This window comes from Amphiprion ocellaris, chromosome 1 (genome assembly GCF_022539595.1).
Source record: "Amphiprion ocellaris isolate individual 3 ecotype Okinawa chromosome 1, ASM2253959v1, whole genome shotgun sequence".
Taxonomy (NCBI): Eukaryota; Metazoa; Chordata; class Actinopteri; family Pomacentridae; genus Amphiprion; species Amphiprion ocellaris.
Genome location: NC_072766.1, coordinates 23,948,010 through 23,969,100, shown reverse-complemented (window position 1 = coordinate 23,969,100; position 21,091 = coordinate 23,948,010). Strand labels below are relative to the sequence as shown.

General features: G+C 40.2%; 1 protein-coding gene across 2 annotated transcripts in view; it reads left to right on the top strand.

The window, feature by feature from the left end:
- The first annotated feature begins 1,108 nt into the window (after positions 1–1,108).
- Positions 1,109–21,091, top strand: part of LOC111587406 (synaptosomal-associated protein 25-A-like) — a 42,181-nt gene continuing 22,198 nt past the window's right edge. For both annotated transcript variants that reach the window (XM_023297348.3, XM_035942505.2), the window contains exons 1-2: positions 1,109–1,267; positions 20,069–20,174. In XM_023297348.3, the coding sequence (XP_023153116.1) occupies positions 20,103–20,174 (72 nt within the window). In that variant the 5' untranslated portion in view covers positions 1,109–1,267; positions 20,069–20,102. The remainder of the gene's footprint in view (positions 1,268–20,068; positions 20,175–21,091) is intronic.

The window sequence follows — 21,091 nt, the reverse complement described above, 5'->3', positions numbered from 1 at the left end:
TTATGCTTCAGTCTGTTTATTTTACTCATCCTGCTTTCTAAACAGTGAACAACAAAGGAATTTCATAAACAGTAACCTGCAGTTTGCCACAGTTTATTAGAGATGCAGCGGTCCAGCAGCCAAGGTGGCTTTGAAGAGAGCTGAGCAGATTTTATTTTCTAGGTGCTGATCTGCCCTACCTTTTATCCGCTCCCCCTGACGTCAGAGGGCGCGGCCATTTTGTGAGCAGTGTCAATTTTCACACAATCATGCAGGAAGTGAGGTCACATAACTATCACACTAAAACGATCAAAAGTTGAAAAAATAAATGGAACGAGACAAAAAAAAGCTCAATAAATATAAACATAATTAAAAAAAAAAAAACATTATTTATTAATAATGTTGTTATTTGTAATCTTTTTTTTAAAAAAATGTGCATATTACCCTAAAGTTAGAGTTCAAGCTGTACATCTGTTACCTGGAAGACTTCATTTATAAAAGTGAGTGCAACATATTTAGTATTGAAATATATTAATATTATTTATAGTCTTATTCATTTCAAATCTATCATCCTATGTTTAAATTTCAGTATGCTGATATGTTCTGAAAAACAAAAATCATTTTCACAAGGCCAGATTTCTTCACTTTCCTGTTTTTTTTTAAAAATGTGGCCAACACTACCAGATTATTTAAATTTTTACTTTGTGTGTGTGTGTGTATGATATGACATGATTTAATTTGTTTATTTACTAATTCCTGCAGTATGATGTATTGTTTTACAGATGATTTCTATTGTGTTTTTGTTATAGCTTCAAATTATCTCTATACTGTTGTTCATATTGTAACGTTGTTTTGTTTTGTTTAAAAAGGAATCATACTGTATTTGTTTTCCTGCTTTTTAAGTAGTTTGGTATTCTTGAGATGTTTAAAGTCCACATTTTATTCATTTGTGTAATTCTGTGAAGCTGCAGTTAAAACATGGTGGCTCTTTCAGATGCAGCTCTGTTCGTTTCTGAGTCCTAAAGGTTCAGAAAAGTGAAATTTACCGTCAAAACGTTGCTTTGCTGTGAAACGTTTTAATTTGCGAACGTTAGGAGGAAGTGTGTTGGCTGTAAACGTGTGGTATTGACGGTGGTGTGCAGGAGGCGGCGTGTTTCACCGGGGACAGTCCCGTTTAACGGAGCGGCAGCGCGGACAGACATTTTCGTCCTGTAACACGCAGACGCACGATATACAGCAACACAAGAGGAGGAAGGAGAAGAAGGAGGAGCAGAAGAAACTTACCGAGGTACGTTCATCTCACTTACTTGTTTTGTTTCTTCCCGCTAAAAACACGTCAGTTAAAGTTTGGATTATTGATCAAATCTGCATCTTTAAAGTTGTTTATCGCCGCCGGGTTCAAGTTTCCTCCAGCAGCTGTGACACGGTTTAACGTCTGTGTTTGTGACTCACAGACCACAGTGACAAGTTGTATTAAACTCCTTTACGTTATAGCTTATGGGGGAATCGAGGAGAATGTTGTTTTAGTCTGTCTGGGATGATTGAATGGCTGAAATAATCGAACTTTGCTGCGTTTTGTGTCTCCTGTGTTTGGTGTTGGGGATCCTCCGTCTTAAATATATTAGAGGATTAAAGCAGTTGTTTGTTGTGAGGATTGAATTAAAGGATAACGGAGCCGCTGTGAAGTTGTGTTTCTGGAAGCTCGTTCAGCACCACGGACAGCTCCTCATGAAACGACTCAGCCTCAGCTACTGCAACTAAACACACCTTTAATGAGGGATTCCACCTCCAAATTGTACTTTTACCCCAATAAGAGGGTAAAATCTGTCACCCTGAATTCTCAGTGTTTTTCCTGGAAGTTTGTGAAACCGACCAGAGTCATGAAAACACCTGAAAGTAGCTGATCTGCTTTGGAAACAAGTGAAATCGCCCCGGTATTATTCGCAGTGGGTTGGATTGTGTTGCCTACTGGAGCAGACGTTGGTGTTGTTTCTGCTTGAGATCCAGAGTAATCCAAAGGTCTCACTTTCACCTCACATTGACTTCCTGTCTTAAGATGACCTAATAAGCAGGGACTTACGGGCTAATGGGTCATTTTCATGAGTGTCTGTGTTCTGTCTTTATATCCGTACTTTGTGGCAGAAAGCAGTTAGACTCGGTCGACTCTGTTGTTCTGGTGCTTCCAGGGAAGACTTCTGCGATAAAGGCTTGAAAGCTGTGAAGTTGAGTGAGCCTAGAGTAATACGTAATAATGAATAATATACCTGGAGTTAGAAGCTGCTTTCCAAAAAGAGCAACAATAAAACGTTAAAAAGTAACAATTAAACAGTAAAAAAAGGACAATTGAACATTAAAAATGACATCAATAAAGCACTAGACAAGACAGTATGAGACGTTAGATGAATGCCTGGCTGTACATGTGGGTTTTTAAAGGCTTTTTAAATTTAGACACTGACTGTGGTGTTCTGACAGTAATGAGGAGCTTCTTCCAGAGCGTTGAGGCTATAACAGTAAAAGCATTCTTTGTTTCAAGTCTGGATGGTGGAATTTTTTACAGCGATTGATTTCCTGGTCTGAGGACATTACATGCAGAACAGGAAGCTAATAAAGATGAACTGTGCAGGCCTGTCATACAACGTCAAGTTGATGTCGACTGTATTTAATAAATGTTTTTATTATTTCAAACTAATTTAAATTAGTTAGAATAATAAAACTTTTTTTTTTTTTTTAAAGAGTGGGATACAAATGGTTGACTGTCCCGGTTTTCCTTCACCAGTGTTAATGTCAGAGAGGACGAAGAGCTCAGGTTGGCTCTTAAGCAGATCAACACGTGTGGTGTCTTTGTTTGACAGCCTGCTGTTGTGGGTAACCAGCAGCAAACAGGCAGGTATTACAATTAGAGCAAAACAGACCAATTAAAACACATCCAACCTTCATTAGTTATTCTAGTTTTTCTTGCTTATGCAGTGTATGTTATGATTTTGTTACTGGTTTATTCTTATCAAAGGAATTTTGTAAAAAACGTTGGACTAAAATACCAGTTAAATCTACATTTATGAATTATTCCAGAACTGGAGAACATTTTACATCCCACCCATCAAATTTCAAATAATCCATGTGCAAAATACTAAAACATGCATTTGTTGTGTAAATGTACTTGTCCCGAGACCAAATCTTAAAAAAGCTAGGGGAAAAGAATGTTTGAAAATATTTTTTAAATATCAAATAGGTCCAGAGTTCCTCCTGAGATGCCATTTTTCTCTTGTCCCACCGCCCTGATGACCAAACTGAATCTCAAATAAAACAGTTAAAATTAAATGTAAATCTCCTTTTTTGGTATTATCTTTTTCATTGATGTCTGTTTTTATTGTGGGAACAGTTTTTTTAATCAACATAATATTTTAAATAACGCTGTAATTATCATGGAACGTGTGTCCCACAACCACCCTGTTAGCGTAACCTTTTTAGCAGGTAGAAGAAGAAAACAGTGAAACACCTGATACACTGGAATTAACATCATCAAACAGTTTCCCAAAAGAATGGGCAGAACAAAGCTTTGTCCTCTCCTCTGTTTTTCATATTTTCAGAACATTGTCAGCATTGATTGAATGCCTCACTCTACCCTGTTATGCCTATTGACAGGAAAAGACTAATTCTTTTTGCCTTTTTCTTTACTTTTTTCCATCAGTAAGTTTGTACTCTTGGGCAGCAGTAACAGCTAGCTAAATATCTAGCTTGCACATCTCTGCACTTTTAAACTTTATTTTTATTTTTTCTGTTAAGCCACTTTACCCTCATCTGTCACCCTTGTATATATTGTAAATATTATTACTATTGTTCTATTATTCTTTTATTCTTATCACTATGTCTACTGTTACATAAGCTGCTGTAACAATGTAAATTTCCCCTGGAGTGGGGAGAAATAAAGAACTTTATCTTATCTTTATCTTTATCTTCTACTCCTGAGAAAAAGCTAACATTAGCATGGATTAGCAACCCTATACTATGATTAGAGTAGGGATAGAAAGCAATAAATAAAACATGAAGAAAAATTGTACCATTGATGTGTAAGCTCAGCCAATCAAGCCTTTGACATTTTATTACTTATTACTGATGAATAGCTAGCAGAGAATTGTAAAAGAGAAGGTTCATTTTTCAAAAATTTTGAAGCACAAATGTCCTCCAATTCTGGAATGAGCCTTATATTGGTCGTACGGCGAAATTTTACATGCAAAAGGTGATGAGCTGTCTTATGTGTACTTTCAGTGCTTTGAAGGATAATCAAAGACTGCTGTTTAGTTTCCAGCTATGCAGTAAATAGGTTAAAAAAAGAACAAGAGGCTGGTGTTCATCCAACCGCACACAACTTGACTGATTTGAGGAAAGCTGTTTTTAGCTGTTTGTTCAGGCCGCAGGTGAAACTGGTGTTTTGTTGGGTTTTTTGGGGGGTTTTTTTGCTTCTCTGGAGCTGAAATGCTTTGATGAACATGAACCCAGGGTGCACAAATAATCGACCTCCTGGTGAGAATACGGTTCCTGTTTTTCCGGCTTTCACTGGCACGTACCTGCCCCCCCACTCTCCCCCCTCACTCCCCTCCAGCTCTCATCACCCATAACACATCACTCCATCACCCTGCCCACAAAAAGGTGAGAAATTACCACCAGCCTCCAGCCTGGTCCTGCTACATCTGTTGAAAACACACACACACATTTTCTCTCATCCCTGTCAGTCACACGTTTTAATTTATTCCACTTGTTATTTATTCATCTTGTTCTTTCCATCGTTGTCTCCTTGTTGACTTTCAGTGAAATCGTCTATAAAAATGCCACATGGTAGAATAGAAGAGCAGCCATATGTGCAGTAAGCGTGTGCCGTGACAACAGTCTTCTTTTTCTCTTTGCTCACTTATTAGGTTTGAGCGATAAAATGAGCAGCGAGATCACATTTGTGGTCTGTTTCTGGCAAGCGCTGCCTTTGTTTCCACCCTGTGGGCTTTTCGTGCACAGTTTTTGTTTTGGACGTGCATTTTTAAAAACCTGTTTAAGTTGCGTGTCATTTATCAAAGTAGACTTGTTATAAATACCCCACTTTATCATTTTTGGGTAGCGTTGTCTTGTTTTGGGGGGCAGATGTTTTCAGAAGTTTTGGTCTCACCTACACAGTTTGTATTTGTTAGAGAGAGTTAAGTCAGCTGGTGCTGCTTGTGGAGGTGTGAGGGAAATTATGTGACTTTATGCTTGAGAAAAGCAAAAGAGACTCTTGCAAGTGGGCACTTGTGACTTTATTTAGACTTTAGCCCTTTGACTTAGAAAGATTTTCTCCGTTCTGCAATTTTTAGACACTCTGACACAATCCTGTAGCAGTCCGTCACTTTGCATGATCAGGAGAGAAAGAAGAGATTTGACAAAGTTGTACTTGTTTTCAACTTGAAACCCAACATTTAAGAATTGTACATTTACTTGGGGCTTCATAGACAAAACATCTGGTTTAATTTTCACTTGGAAAACAGTGATTTTCTTTAATCTCTGGCAACTTTACATAACCAAACTATGGAGTCTTTGACCACTAGTAACACTATGTAGGTGGGTTTTTACAAGGTGGCTCCTGTTTTCTTTACACATTCCTGCTGTTGCTTTCACACTATTTCACTGACCTACAAAGAACCAGCAAACATAGCAATATGCCATGAACATAAACAATGCAGAATATAAAAATACTTTTCACAAATCAGCTTTCTACGTGTTTTATGAGGCAAGAAATGCATTTAATGTGTTTGTTAGACAATGTGTATTAGTGTTAAACTCTGTATGTAAACAGAAACTTTGTTTAAGAGGGTCCTTTTAACCATTTTGTCAGTTTGACAGACAGCTAACCGTCGTTTAAAAGCATGTAGACACTGTTTCTCACGCTGACCAGCCACTCATTATCCTCACACAGACACACAGACACACACACACACACACACACACCAACCTGTGTTTTCTGGTGCTGCACTTCCATCAGCATCTCATCTGTAAGATGTTTGAAACTGTGATATGATCCCCTGTTATTGATCAGGATGACACAGCGGTTCTATAGTAACCTGATTCCTGTGGCGGCTGTAGAGATGCTTCTCTCTTACCCTTAAAGCAAGGTTAGTAACTTTGCAGCATTGAAAAAATGTACATCAGACAGAGGAAATCCTTGTACAAAGAATTAATGAGCATGTTTATATGATTTTTCTCTGTTGTGTATGTGCTTAACTGTGCACAGAGAATGTTGTTTGCGGAATGCGACGCCTTTCTACATCCCCTGTGCATCATAAGCATTAACCTTGTGTGTGTTTATATGTACCTATGTCTGTTTTAGTACGTACTGTACTATATGTATGTGTCTCACACAGTGTGGACAAATGAACGGCATGTACAGAGCAGCATGCTGACAGGTGTCCATTTGAATGTGTGCATGCAGGAAGAGAGCAGAGAGGAAACGGAGGCAAGGAGGGGGTGGTGTAAGTGTGCGTCTGTGTGTATTTGTGTGTATGTGTGTGTGTGTGTGTGTGTGGGTGTGCACTCTAAATTTTGTGTGTGTTAGTGAGAGCAGAAGTGAGACTGTGAATGCCAAAGTGAAAGAAAAGCATGTATGTCAGAAAGAAAAAGAGAACGAGAGGGAAAGTGGTTCATGTGTTATGTAAGTGTTGTGAGGCATGTGTGTGTCCGTGTGTTTGTGTGTGTGTGTGTGTGTTTGTGTGTGTGTGTGTGTGTGTGTGTGTGTGTGTGTGTGTGTATTCCGTAGGCCTACAGATTAATTCAGTGGGTTTTATCCTCAGTGAATGGGACAGTGGGGCTTTGCAGTGATTATCCCTGCAGGCCACAGATGATTGCTTTGAATCTCATGTACATCCCACACTACCATGTTAGTTCCTCCATATCTGCCTGCCAGCACATTCGCACCGTCTCGCTACTTTACTGAGAACATGGCGACAGGTTCAGCAAAAGTTGACAGGTCATAAGATTTGAGAAAATGTACTTTTTAGGAGGGATTTACTGTAGTTATACATTTGAAACAGTTTAAGACAGTTTCAAGAAGTGTCGCGATTACTGTGTATTTTTTTCGTTTTGATTGACTGCTCCACCTCTTCACGTCTGTCGTTCCTTTCGTCCATTTCTCTGGTTAATCTTCCTGTCTGAAACCGCAGCCCGTCTGCCGTAGCTTTCTGCCTGTCTGTCCTCCTTTGGATTATATAACGAGGAAATGTCAGAAATGCAATCTGCTCCATCATCCCCGCATAGCTGAGACAAAAATGGCCGAATGCTGGGAACCTGCCCCCTCCATTTGTTTTTGGTCTCGTAATCCTCCATCACAGCAAAGGTGTTAAAATCAGAGCCTGGCACTTTAAATGGTGCATTTTTGCGCACGCTGCCAGGTGGTCGACCTTGTACCTTGTTGCTCAGTCGCTGACTGGCAGCTGCATTTTGTTTCCTTGTGGAGTCATTGTGTTGCCAGAAAATCAGCCCCTAGTGTCTGGGTGTTCACAGATTATAGGATTTTTAGGGTCCATTAAGCTGCTGTGTTCTCAAATACCACACAATGTTTAGGTAGTTTTTTCAAATCCGAATGTTGTTTTTCCGATGAATTGGTCATTCCTCCAGATTTCCTCAGTAATTTTCCACAGCAGATTTCTCTCTGTGTGTCCGTCCTGCCTCTCCATAGGGAAGGTTTTAATTCTCTGAGGCCATATTGTCACGGCAGGCGTTGCTGTGGGCAGGAAACCAGCTTGTTCTGTTCACACTCAACCGCTGAGGTCAACCTGGATGGAAATCAGGAGGCTTAATAATAAAGCTGTTCTCTGAACATTTGACATCCATCCAGCATTTTTGTGTACTTTGAATTCAAAACTAATTGTCTCTTAGTTTGTCGAAATCCAGCTTCAGCTTTTTGATGTGTTGCTGAATATTAGAGAAAATGTACGTGAAATTTGTGCACATAAAGGCAGAAAACATAATGAAGTTTCTTTAAAGACCCAGTTTATCCAGGGTGTTTATGTGCGTTAGATGGCTAAAGCATGTTAGTGTTCTTAAGTCCACGTGTGTGTGTGTGTCAGGATGCTGGTACATGCATGGTATATTGGCAGTCAGGCAGAATGTGATGAGTGAACTGTCTGAATAGTTTAGCCCTCAGGCTCCCATCATGCTCTCTGCTCAGGTCACATCTTCTCATGTGTATTTACTGCTCATAGGTCAGCAAGGAGGTACATTATGCATGCAGTAGCAGTAAGTGTGTGTGACTTGACAAATACAAAAATAGATTTTCTCTATGTAGTGGAAATAAAACAAGTTTGAATTCATGCATTTCTGTTAATAATGACAACAAGTGGTGTGTTTTAATAGTAGACAGCTTAGTAGACAAATTGTTTCCGCGTGCACCTAAAGTTTTGGATCAGCAGCCTAATAAAGAACCAATGTGTTGAAATAGAACAATCCATTTTTCTGTAAAGTACGAAAGCCTCAGCAGAGCACATAGACAAGCAAAGAAACATTAGCTGCAGGATGTGATACACTGCAAAACTCCTGAACCTTCACCATTACGTGTAAGCACCCGATGTAGTATGAAGGTTGTCTGAGAATGGATGATGCAATATATAAAGTGTCAGCAGCCTCCTGAGCCACGATAGAAGGGTTTTCATATTGCTCATCTTAGCCCTGAGCAGGTCGACATCGCGAGCCATTAGTGAATATAAGAGATCATGTGCAACAGCATGTGAGCATCTGTGTGTGTGTGTGTGTGTGTGTGTGTGTGTGTGTGTGTGTGTGTGTGTGAGTGAAGGGTTCAGCCTCTCCATCTTATCAACAGCCTCTCTGCCAGCAGTAGAAGTGTTCTTTCAGGGTGACACAGCTTTTCGTGTGCGTGTATGTGATGTATCAAGGTATAGTGACAGCAGCACAAAGCAGGAACACATGCACTGAGACACTTGTGAATTTTGTGTTGATGGTGAGCCTTGTGGGGATTTATTACCTGGTGTACCTGCTTGCAGATGTAGTCATGATTGGGACAACGACATCAGTTCAACCAAAGGCTGATTCATTGACCGAATTAAATCCTGTCTGTGACCTGGACATAAAGCATTCCACACTGTTTGTATTGCCATTCTGAAACACACTACCATTCAAAAGTTTGGGGTCACCCAGGTAATTTCATGTTTTCCATGAGAAGTCACCCTTTTACTTGTGTGCTAACATAATTTCACAAGAGTTTTCTAATCATCAGTTAGCCTTTCAACACCATCAGCTAACACAATGTAGCATTAGAACACAGCAGTGATGGTTGCTGGAAATGTTCCTCTGTACCCCTATGGAGATAGTCCATTAAAAATCAGCCTAGAATAGTCATTTACCACATTAACAATGTCTACACTGCATTTCTGATTAATTTAATGCAATCTTCATTGGAAAAAAAAATGCTTTTCTTTTAAAAATAAGGACATTTCTAAGTGACCCCAAACTTTTGAACAGCAGTGTATTTGTGCACAGGTTTAAGCAACTACAAGAAAATCCAAACTTTTAGAGTATGACTGTCTCTTGTGCCCCATTTCCAGTTATTTAATCTTGCAGATTAGAATAATATAAGATATATAAAATATACAACAACCACACATGCACCTGTAAACATACACAATGTGCTGCATGCCTCATGCTGTCATGCAGACCTTAACACATGCGCACACACACACACAACAAGATATAAAAGAGCACACATACCGCCACATGCCACACACTCACATACACACTCACATACACACTGCTGCTGCATTAGTAATGTTGACCTGCTCTATCCGGTGAATAATGAAACATGGTTCTGCTTTGATGTGTTGAGATGTTGGAACCTCCCAGCCACACACACACACACACACACACACACACACACACACACACACACACACCTGCACATAAACACATTACAGTGTCTGTCCTGCTGATGCTCCCCTCCTTGTCCTTGGCCCACTTATCCCTGTGTGATGTTTTCAGTTTTTCAAAACTATAAAGTGTCAACCTTCTCACACACACACACACACACACACACACACACACACACACACACACACACACACACACACACACACACACACACACACACACACACACACACACACACACACACACACACACACACACACACAGAGAGAGAGAGAGAGAGAGAGAGATTTGTTTACAGTGTGGCACTTTAAACAAGGCAAGAGCTGGTAGCATGACTGTACTATAGCTACAGATTATTATTATTTTCAAGCTATTGTAAAGTTATTATAATAATGTTTTAGCTGGTTCCAGGAGGAAATTAAGTGGAAAGGTGGAAAAGATGGAAGATGGATTAAGTCTGGTTCAAATAGAGGAGGGAGTGAGGGAATAGGAAGATGTCAAATGTCCCTCAGAGACATTTCTGCTCTGTCTTTATTCATAATTACTAATATCACCTCTCTTACATTCAGGATTTTCATGCACTGCTACTGAAGTAAGAGTTGTGTAAGAATGAGAACAAAATGTTCTCACTGCGTTGATATCTTTCTCAGCTTCCATTCGCTTCTCCTCCATGCATGTTCTCTCTGCAGGGCTGAACTGTAACCTTTTCAGAAACCCAGCGGCTACCCAGGGTTTACATTCATGCCATTCAACTCTGCGCAGTCACTTTTCCTCACAATTACACAAAGAAAAGGAACGTTGCAGAAATAGCAATGCTAATTTCTAATTACACTGTGCCCACCATTGCCCACTGCAACAGAAATACATGAAGGAGAGAGAAAATCTATGTGAAAAATCTCCCCGATTTAGGTTAGTGCTTCTATAAGCCCATGAGAAACATAGAGCTAAACAACTGACAAGCTGACCTGGTTTCTCTGACTGTGAGTTTAGTGCAGCCACAGTGTCCTCATGTCCTATTTCCTTCACAAACATTGTTGATCTGAAGTGAACACGGGGCTTGATTGATAGCAGCCTTTTTGCTTCAGAGTGGAGGCAGTTTATCATGACAGACTGACACACTGTTAGAGTGCAGGATGCTCAACAAGAGTCTCTTCATGTTTTTAATCCTGCATCTCTCCTGCACTAGTCCTGCTGTAGTGGAATATACGTTTTACATTTATTCATATGCATTTTTCCTTTATCCAGGCTGCATAAATGGGATTTTTACATAATTTCTCACAAAGGAGATTTAATGTCTCTCAGACGTATCGTAACTTGAGTTTGCTTTCTCCTCCTTAAGTAGATGTTAAAAGAACCTGAAGAAAATACTTCCTGTGGGTTTGGGTGGGTGTAGGTAAAGGCATTGTTAGATTTGGGTCAGTCAGTTTAAGTTAAGCAAAGGTAATTTGGACCTTGTATGTAAAGGTGCTTTGATCAGAATTTCTGGGGCTGATCTACCTTTGCCGAAAGCAGAATCAGTTTCTACAAATCGTTTTAACTTCTATTTATTGTGTAGCATATTTATTTAACTAACCCTAGAAACATTGTGTTCAAATGAAGAGATATGAAAGTATCATGAATTGACAACACCTTGTTCATTTACAGGCAACATGTGAAATGTATGCCACAACTTAGACTATAAGCAGCCCAATGCTTGGCTGTCAGAAACAGTTTAGAGTTGAACAAATAAAGCTTACCTATGGAATGCAGTGAATAAAATGCACTTTACTCCAACTTTAGACTATAAGAACTGTAACAAAAAAGACTGTAGACAAGATGTTGTTTGTCTACCCTTAGCAAAGTGCACAACAAGAAGTAAAACAAGAAAGAAAGATGATTTCTGTGACCAGTAACAAATGTCTGATTATGGTGTTGAAATCTTTTGGTTGCTTTCCTCCATGAGGGATTTCTTTGAAACACTTTGTGCAAATTTATTGTCTTTTTCTGATGCCTGGAAAGGTCAGACTAGCGATGCTATTATAGCTGCATGCAGAAAAATCGTCATGCCAAATTTGTACCATCTGACTGGCCTTCATAAGACGACCGATCAGACTATTTAGAATGGTGGATCGGCGCACCCTAGTGTGTATGACATTTGTATCCTGTTGATAAAACAGCGTTTTAAAATTGGATGTCAGCAGGATATCATAACTTAGATTGATTATCTTCATTTTGTCGCCTTTTACATTAAATTAGCGTTTCTTTTTAACAGACAAATTCATAAGGATTAATAAGGATGTTTTTACCTTGACATGCAGACGCAGTCGAAGCATGTCAATAATCTTTAGTAATTTGTCAGTTAAAAAAAAAAAAGCTAATCAAATGCCTCAGTTGATTAAAGGTTTCATAGTGATCTCATCCTGAATTGTACAATCAGATGTACACAAAAACTTAAAGAACTCAAACCATCTGCTCCTTCCCTGAAATCAAACAGCATTTTTCTCTACATCTTCTACTGGAGCTGAGTCCCACACGCTACATGTCAGGCACATTACACTAAAGCATTTATACACTGAAAAAACACCCTATACATGCTATATGAATGTGATCAAACAGAAGAGTGTCGTCAATAAATCATTCATGTAACTGCGTAACACCATCCTCTTCATCCTTAAACATCTTCACGCTGTGTATTTCATAGTAACGCACGCTGCTGTTTCGGGAGGGTTTTCTGTGTTTTCAGGATTTTGCAGTGGGATTTTCCATTTGTGTACTGTAACTGGATTTCTCTTTGTTGCCTGAAATAGCTTGTCGTTGGATTCTACCACAATTGGGGCTGTGTAGCTGAGTGTTAATCATGACAGTAGTAATCCATTTCCCTTTTGGAGCTTTGTGCCCCAACTGTATGCTGCTCTGTTCTGCTGTGCTGTCTTCATACACACATCGTCACAAGAAGTCATGAGCTGGTAGCGCAGCTGGTGACTGAGGAGGAAGAGATGTGATGGTGGAGGTATGGCAGACACGGTGGGAGGCAAACAGTGACACACAAGAGCACCCAAAGACACAAATTGTAGGGTATTTACCCAGCAAAAGGAAAAGAAAGACAGAATGACATATGCAGGAGTCTGTAAATTAGCAACTGGACTTTCACTGTTCACTGAGACAGAAGAGGATTAACTCTGCTTCTCAAATACCACGGCGACAGTTTCCACGGTGGTTGTGTCCCAGTAGCTGGTGAAAATGCTTTAGTGTTTAGGTTTTTTGCCTGGTTTGCTCATCGGTGTCAGTCCTGGGTCTGATCAAACCTTCTCTCATCCTGTTTCCACATCCACCTTCAACAGCTTTTAGGATTAATGCTATTAATATTTCAATCAATAATTCACTGGTGCCCTTTCACTGTCTCCATTTAAGTTCTCCCATCACACTTGATTGTTGCTCATTCTGCAAACTACTCAGTTCTTTTTCCTAGGTGGGAAATTGTATTAAGAACCGACACCGGCTGTAATGTATTCAACTACACATTGAATCACCGCTGTGTTACATCAGTCTGCTACAGATGAGAAGAACTGGCTTTTATGCAGGTATCTGGTTTGGATTGTTACCTAAATCCTTCATAATATGTCTATTTCCTGGACGTACACTGCATACATTCATAGACAGAGAGGGGGACGGAAATTAAACAAAGAAAGCAAGCAAGAGGAGATAGAGTCAGATGAGAGAGAGAGAGTGTGTGAGAGGGAAAGAGCAGAGAAAACAGTGGAGACTAAATCCTCTTTCCCCGCTGACTTTAATCTCTCCATGGGCTGAGCCTGGCAGTTCAGGCCTTACAGCAGCTGTCAGTCAAGATGAGTGACGGGCAGCAGGGCGGCAGGTGGGGGATGGGACGGCCGGACCTCGTGTTATGTCAGCTATACTGTAGGTGTGTGTGTGTGTGTGTGTGTGTGTGTGTGTGTGTGTGTGTGTGTGTTTCCATGAAACATGACAAGCATGTTAAATAGGAAGTGACTTTCAGAGGGAGATGGATGCACATAGAGGGGAAGTGCAGGGACAAAGTGAAAGAGGTGTCATTTCATCTACAGTGTGAAGTTAAACAATCGAAAAGCTGATTGGAAAGAGATTAACTTTTTAAAAAAGACTTCTATAATGAATGATAATAATATAATAATAAGTAATATAGATCCGTAAGATGCTTGTGTAGCCATTACCTGGTCTATCTTTGTACTGTTTTTGTTTTTTGTGTTTTACCTACCTGTTACCCTGCTGAATGTGACAAAATTACAATTACAACCAAAAAGAATGACTTATTCTGGGGCATTGCGTGTACATTTCATACATTTCTGAAGTGTTTTGTTTAAGGAGTACAGAAAAATGCTTCATCTTTGAAACAGAGTTTACTTTGACTTGGGAGAACAGAGCAGGTGTCCCCTCAGATCTGTTGAGGCAACACCTGACAGATTTGTGCCTGTTGCATAGCCTATTTATACTTAGCAAATCCAATTCTTTTACATCTTTATCAGTAACAGTAACAACAAAATGTATCTTTGTGGCAGATTTGCCTTGTCGCCTTGCCTAGTTAGTCAACCCACCTTTGGTCTGGGCAGAAATATCATTAGAGGATCACAGAGGATGAATCCTAATGATGATAGCATCTACTTGACTGACTACATAATATTTTTATCCATGTAACACAGATAACCTTTACTTTGTGGAACTTTGGAAGCTTGTATTTACATACATGCATTAGACAGTTGTGGTTATTTTAGCAGATATTATCAATGACTACTTTTCAACTGTAGAGCCACTACATGGATGGCAGTGGTGGTTGATCAGTCCGCCACTTACTAGATGAAGTTATTTCAACAAATTAGATGGACTGTCATGAAAATCAGCAGCCCTCAAGATAAATTATAATAACTTTTATGGTCCTGTAATTGCCATTATGAACATGTCATTTGACATTTTTGATCTGACATTTGCATTAAGCTCAAAGCACTTCTGCACTTAAGTAGAGTGTCACAGAGTGACCAGCATGGGTGTTGACTCTAATGGTGTGTTCAAAATCCATATGGCATACTAAATCTGTACAATATGTACTATACACTAATCTTCATAGTATAGTGTTTTGGCAAAAAAAAATCAGCATATGTAGCTGTTTTATTCTGACAGAATGTCACTGCCAGTTAAATCTCACATGACGATATAAGAATCTTTTTCCAAGGATTAATTGGTGTTTTTTGTTTTCTGAGATATATACACTACAAATTGTCTTGATATTGAACCAAAGTTTAATCTTTTGATAACACCATGTGCTTCTGGTTCTGTCAGTCTAACAAGGAAGAAATCTGAGCTAACAAACAAGTAACAATAAGCAACAACTAACAAAAGGACATCTAGCAGGGTTACTGTGGTTTACCAGGCAAGGCCTACCTCAAACTAGAAGTATGAAAGCAAAGTCTGGGTGATGGGAGGCATCAACCGTTTCAGGGTCACAAGTGACTAATAAATATCAGGAAGAAGTACTGGAAGCAGACACTTCTAATACTTCTATATGATGAGGACTGAACAACATCACACCAACATCCAAGTACAAAATTAATTCAGACTGGGTAATAGAGGAGTTGGATTATGGATTGTAAATTTGATAGACTGAGAGAGAGCTGAATGAGTGACAAAGACGAGCAGAAAGAGTGGTTACGGTCACTATAATAGGACAAAATAAAGAAGAAAAGAAAGAAGCTGAGCTACTGTATATGTGTGAGATAACAGGCAGCTCCACTGCAAAGAGATCAGCAATGAACGGCTGATCGATTACACAGCAGAAGATTACACTGGGAAGATAAATGTAGTAAGAGGAAAAGAGACGATAGAGCATGTGAGAGCACAGGTCTGAACGGTACTAACGATGCTGTGACCCAGCGTTTAGTTCAGTTCAGTTTTAGTTGCTGTTGTAAAGGTTTGTAAATGTACTCAGACATGGTTCATTTCAGTATATGAAGAGTACAGTTCATTTTTTTTCAGCAAATCATGAACAACCACAGCAACACTGTCAACAAGTAGATTCAGATGATTCTTGGTTCTTTGCCATTTGGAAACTTCAGATCCATTTTTATAAAGGAGCAGAGATGCGATTATAACAAATTTATCATTGAGCAGTTCTTCACAATTGAAAAAAGTCTTTCCCTGTTAAATTGCTGGTAAATGTTTTTTATCTCACCTAAAACATGGCAGATTTCTCAGTTCTTATGGGTTTTTAGCTGTCCAGGTCTTTGCTTTCATAACATAATCACTTGGTTCAACTGTAATGTTGCTGATCTACAAAACTCACGCTTCTTCTGCTGTTGCACTCGTTTGCAGCTCTGGATTACAGCATCAGCCAAATGGCTAAAATGTAAAATGTCGACATAAATATTTCAAAGTGCGACTGCGCACCAGACATAGCAGACAAAGCACACACACATGCAGAGAGAGAGAGAGAGAGAGAGCATGAACGATGGAGACAAGCACTATGAAAAGGCAGGTTTTTGCTCCCTCCATCTCTTTTCCAAGCACATGTTCAATTATTAACCGCCGTGACGACTCCACAGGGATAGAGGCAGAGTCCCACAGACAGACAGGCAGACAGACAGACAGACAGAAGACGGAGCAGAACGACAAGATACTTTGTCAAACATCCCACTGAGGCTCTAACTGACCTTGTGTCTGTTCACCTCAGAAATCTTGTGAGACTGAGTGATGGATGCAGCAGATGAGCAGAAAAAAAACACTTTTTAGGTCTCAAAATGTCGTATATATATCAAAATGTGCAATTAGTTTTAGCTATTTGCCATCAATTTAAGATTTCTACATCATCACAGGGCATCTAACTGATGACAGCTTACAGCAGCTTACTGAGTCCAAACACATTACTGCTTCGTAGGACAAAAACGTTCCACTTTAAATCATTAAAACCCCTTTCTTTGAACGTTATTTTGCTGTGGCAGGCGAATAAAATCGTCCACCACAGCGCCTGATCGACTCCAAAAGCCAATGGTCCCTTGGTCCCGTTGCTACACTGTATGTTTCAGTATATTAGATTGCATAAAGCTTTAATGATCCCAGAGCTGAAAGCTGCTGGGTGGTTAAATTTATATCAGTGACAAGCTACATTAGAACATATGATTTGTGCAATAGAAACAAAAAGGCATTAGACTCACAAATGAGATCTGATTGGACCCGATCAGATTATTTGCCTCATTAAAGGCTTAATTATGGAGAGAAAGCAACAGAGTGAGAAAAGCAGAGAAGAAATGAAGGAAAGAGGGTATGAGCTGGTTTTCTGTGTCTCCTTGGTCCTTGTCACTTTGGTCCTGGCCACCACCACCACCACCACCACCACCACCACCACCACCACCACCACCACCACCACCACCACCACCAGCAGCAGCAGCAGCAGCAGCAGCAGCAGCAGCAGCAGCAGCAGCAGCAGCAGCAGCAGCAGCAGCAGCAGCAGCAGCAGCAGCAGCAGCAGCAGCAGCAGGCTGTCGCTCTGTCAGACTGCAGTGTAACAGCCGTATACATTTTTCATGGACCATACCTCCAGCTGCTGTGTGTGGCTATATGAAATACTGTCTGGGAATAAAAATAGACCTCTGTCTCTGTCCTGATACTTTTTCTGCTAACTACAGAGACGGTGCTCCGCCCTCGTTCATCTTGATTCACTGCTGATTCCTGAGGAGGAGGTTCAGGGTTAGCAGGGTGGAGGGCTGAACTCAGTAGAAGCAATGATTCTGTGACTGAGTCTAATATACAGTTCAGTGTTGTTGTGCATGAATGTATTTATCCATGCTGTTCGAAGGAGTAAACTGTGCATTAGTTTAGAATTTTGTATTTGATTTTAGCTCAGCCAGCAGCTTTGTTTTAAATAGCAGAACATATACTCCATTTCTAAAGCCCTGTAGCAGTTTAGTTGCATGTAACTGTATTTTCTGCATCCAAAAGGACACTTTGACCAGGTACATTGCTGTCGGAGGATATATTAGAGAGAGACTAATGTATTGTGACCGTTTCCTTTCTTACACCTGGTATTGTGCGTGTGATCTGTAGCTGGACACTGACGTGAAAATATGTTGGCCTTGCATTTACATCTGGAAATAAAATGTGTCTTGTTAATTTGATTGTGGCTCCAGTTTGATCTGAGCTCAGTACGCAAATTAGTAAAGTAGCTTGTCAAAAATATACCCAGTTCCAGCTCTAGGAAGACAATGCTCTCATATGACCTCTGTTTTTTCCTATCAGTGCAAAACAAAGTTGTGTGGCTGGCATCCAATCACAGCGTAATCCTGACCACCTCCAATGTGGTCTCATTGCATCTGTGTGTATTTACACCTTGTGTTTTCATTTATGTTAATACCAGGTGTAATGGTGCTGTACCAGAATCAGAATCTTTATTGACCTCCATCAGGAAAATGCATGGATCCTCTCTTGTCTCCTTTAAGCTGAATGTGCTCTTCTTGTTCAGGAATGCGTTGATGTCATTGGTGATATCCTTGGCTTGTTGTCTGATACACAGCGGACAGTTTTGACTGGAGCGGAGGTGTACACATAGCAGTGGATGTCCTCAGTCTATGTCCTTGGCATTTGGCAATAGAAAGACATTCCAATTGCTGAATTGAATGCCGTGTAGAGTTACATTGTCTTATTGGATCACCGTCTCAAAGGCTGCAGCTGTGGCCTCTTTAACAATGGTATAGAGCTGGTCCAGTCTCCTCTGATATGGTGGTCCACAAACTGAGTGAAAGCAGGAAGCGTCTTGTCCAGTGTCACATGACTGAAGTCCTCAGAGATCATGAAGGAAGCACTAGGGTGCAGAGTGTGGAGTCTTGTGGTAACAAAGTGGACAACATTGCATGCTGTTGCTGGGTGAGCAGAGTGGAGAAAAAACAAGAGAGACCGAGATGACGTGTACATCCTCCCTGGTATTTAGTATGAACAGATCCCCGTGGTTAATAGGTTAGTATCTGTTCGTCTCTTCATGCGACTGAGACCTGGGTGACACCATCTGTTGTCTGTAAAGAACTTTGGATCAACTGAATGAAGGATCAGAGCTGTGCCTTTAAGCTGCCAGTATGCTTGATCAGAACTGCTTTTCAGGTAGACAACTAGCCAAACAACTCTAGAAACCTCTTCTCACACCATTTCTGACTTCAGAACTCGGCCGGGGGCCTTCGCCCAACTATTTCTGTAAGGTCCCCAAACCCAAAGTCTTAACTTTCACATCAGTGTCATGCTGTCACTGGTCAGTTGTGCAGGGGTGAGAAAGAATCCAGGGTTTGAAGTTGCCTCTTTCTATAAAGAGCCATTGTGATATTGTCTCTCCTCTGTCTCCCTATGATAGAGAGCTTTCCACAGAATGCAGAACAACTAGAACACTTGATCTCTAACATTGTCATACAAACGTCCAAATCAACTCTTTACAGTATAATCCCACTTTAACGCTTCATTTGTGACATGAAATGATATTGATTTAAAATAATATGGCATACCTTTGGTGGTGTTGGAGACCAAGATGTAGTAGGCTACTATAGGTAACTTAAAAAAACAGTTCCTTCCATCCATGTAGCAATGAATGACCTTTACAAAGGGAAAAAAATACATTTTATCTCAACAATTGTGTTTTTATAGAGCTTTCGGACTGTGTGCATGCAGAGAAAGAAGCAATGTCTGTAATGTTTGATTGACTGATGGTGATTTTAGCAGTAGACATGCATTCAGTGCAACTTTAGCTCTGCGTGAAGAAATCACAGCCCTTGCAGGGGACCTTCTGCCGTCCCTTTGTAATGTTTTGCCACACTTTTAGTGTTCTGCTTGCAGTTATGGCAGCAAAAGCCAAAATAACTGCTATTATAACTCTGTTCGATTGTAAAATCCTGTGTCAGAGCATTTTAGACTGTTGTGTGCTTTGGCGCCTGATCATCCTTCATAATCGTTTATGTGTTACTTAAACTGTCCTGAATTGCGCTGGGTCCTGAAGCAACACACTCCCACTAATGCAGCACAGTGGGTTGTTTTAATACACGGCTGTTGTCAGTCTAAATGCCAGTTAATGCGCCAAAATCTGATTCCTTCAAGTGCTCCAGCTCACATGCTGCACAAAGCATCTTCCATCATACACATTTTGTGGAGCTGTTGATGCACTAACCTGCCTCTCTCTTCCTCCCTCTCCTTCTCTGTCTTCCAGTTTTCCTTGTTGAGGTCAAAGTTAAGCAGTCATCATGGCAGACGAAGCAGACATGCGCAATGAGCTGGCCGACCTGCAGACGCGCGCAGACCAGATAGCCGATGAGGTACAGTAGAAGACTAACATAGACACTTATAAAAAATAAAACAGTTCCTTAGTAGGTTGGACGGTTGCATGAGATTGTGTATTATCCTGTGCTCAAAAATCTATCAGCATTTATTATTCATCTAAGTTGTAATTCTTTACCATGTATATTTTTTACAGCTATAAATCTGTATTTCAATAGATGGTAGAACCTAGTTTTACTGGCAAAGTAAGAAGTACAGAAAGCAGAAAAAATGTGAGGCAAAAAGTGGCCTAAAGTAACAAAGATTTTTCAATGACATGCCAATTATAATTTGACATTTCAAAATGTCCAGTCCTCATAAGCACAACAAATGTATCTCCAAGCCCTGCAGGCTGACAGACACAGCTGCTCTAATGTGACCATCCCTTGTTTTAGCACTAGCTTCTCGAAGACTCTTTCATCAAGACGGTGCTTTTTTTGGATAAGGAAGAACTTTGCCCTTTTTAATGAGTTGAGAGGAGCTCAGGAAGAGCAGATAATTCTGTGCAGCAGAATAATAGAGCAGCTCAAATGGCCTTATTAAACATTCATGAGGAGATAATGCAGGGCCAAGAGGCTCCATTGATGGGATGGGAGTAGAAGAAAAGAGAAATAAGGAAGGCAAGGATAGATGGACGTATGGAGCAACGGGGGGGGGGCCAGAAGAGAAGCAGGAGATGAGGAGATTACCAAGAGTGAAATAAAGATTAGGAGCGACAAAGTTTGGTTTAAGAAATGAATGAGTTCCAAGGGGTCCTGCAGAGTTAGCAAACAAAATATAGAAATCACATAATTAATCGTGGGCTCAGACGAGAGCAGTGGAATAATTAGAGAAAATTATGTGTCTGAGTATCATTCACTTGTCTGTCTACACTATTTGAATCTTGCATATCAGCAGTCCTTTGTTCTCTTTTGTC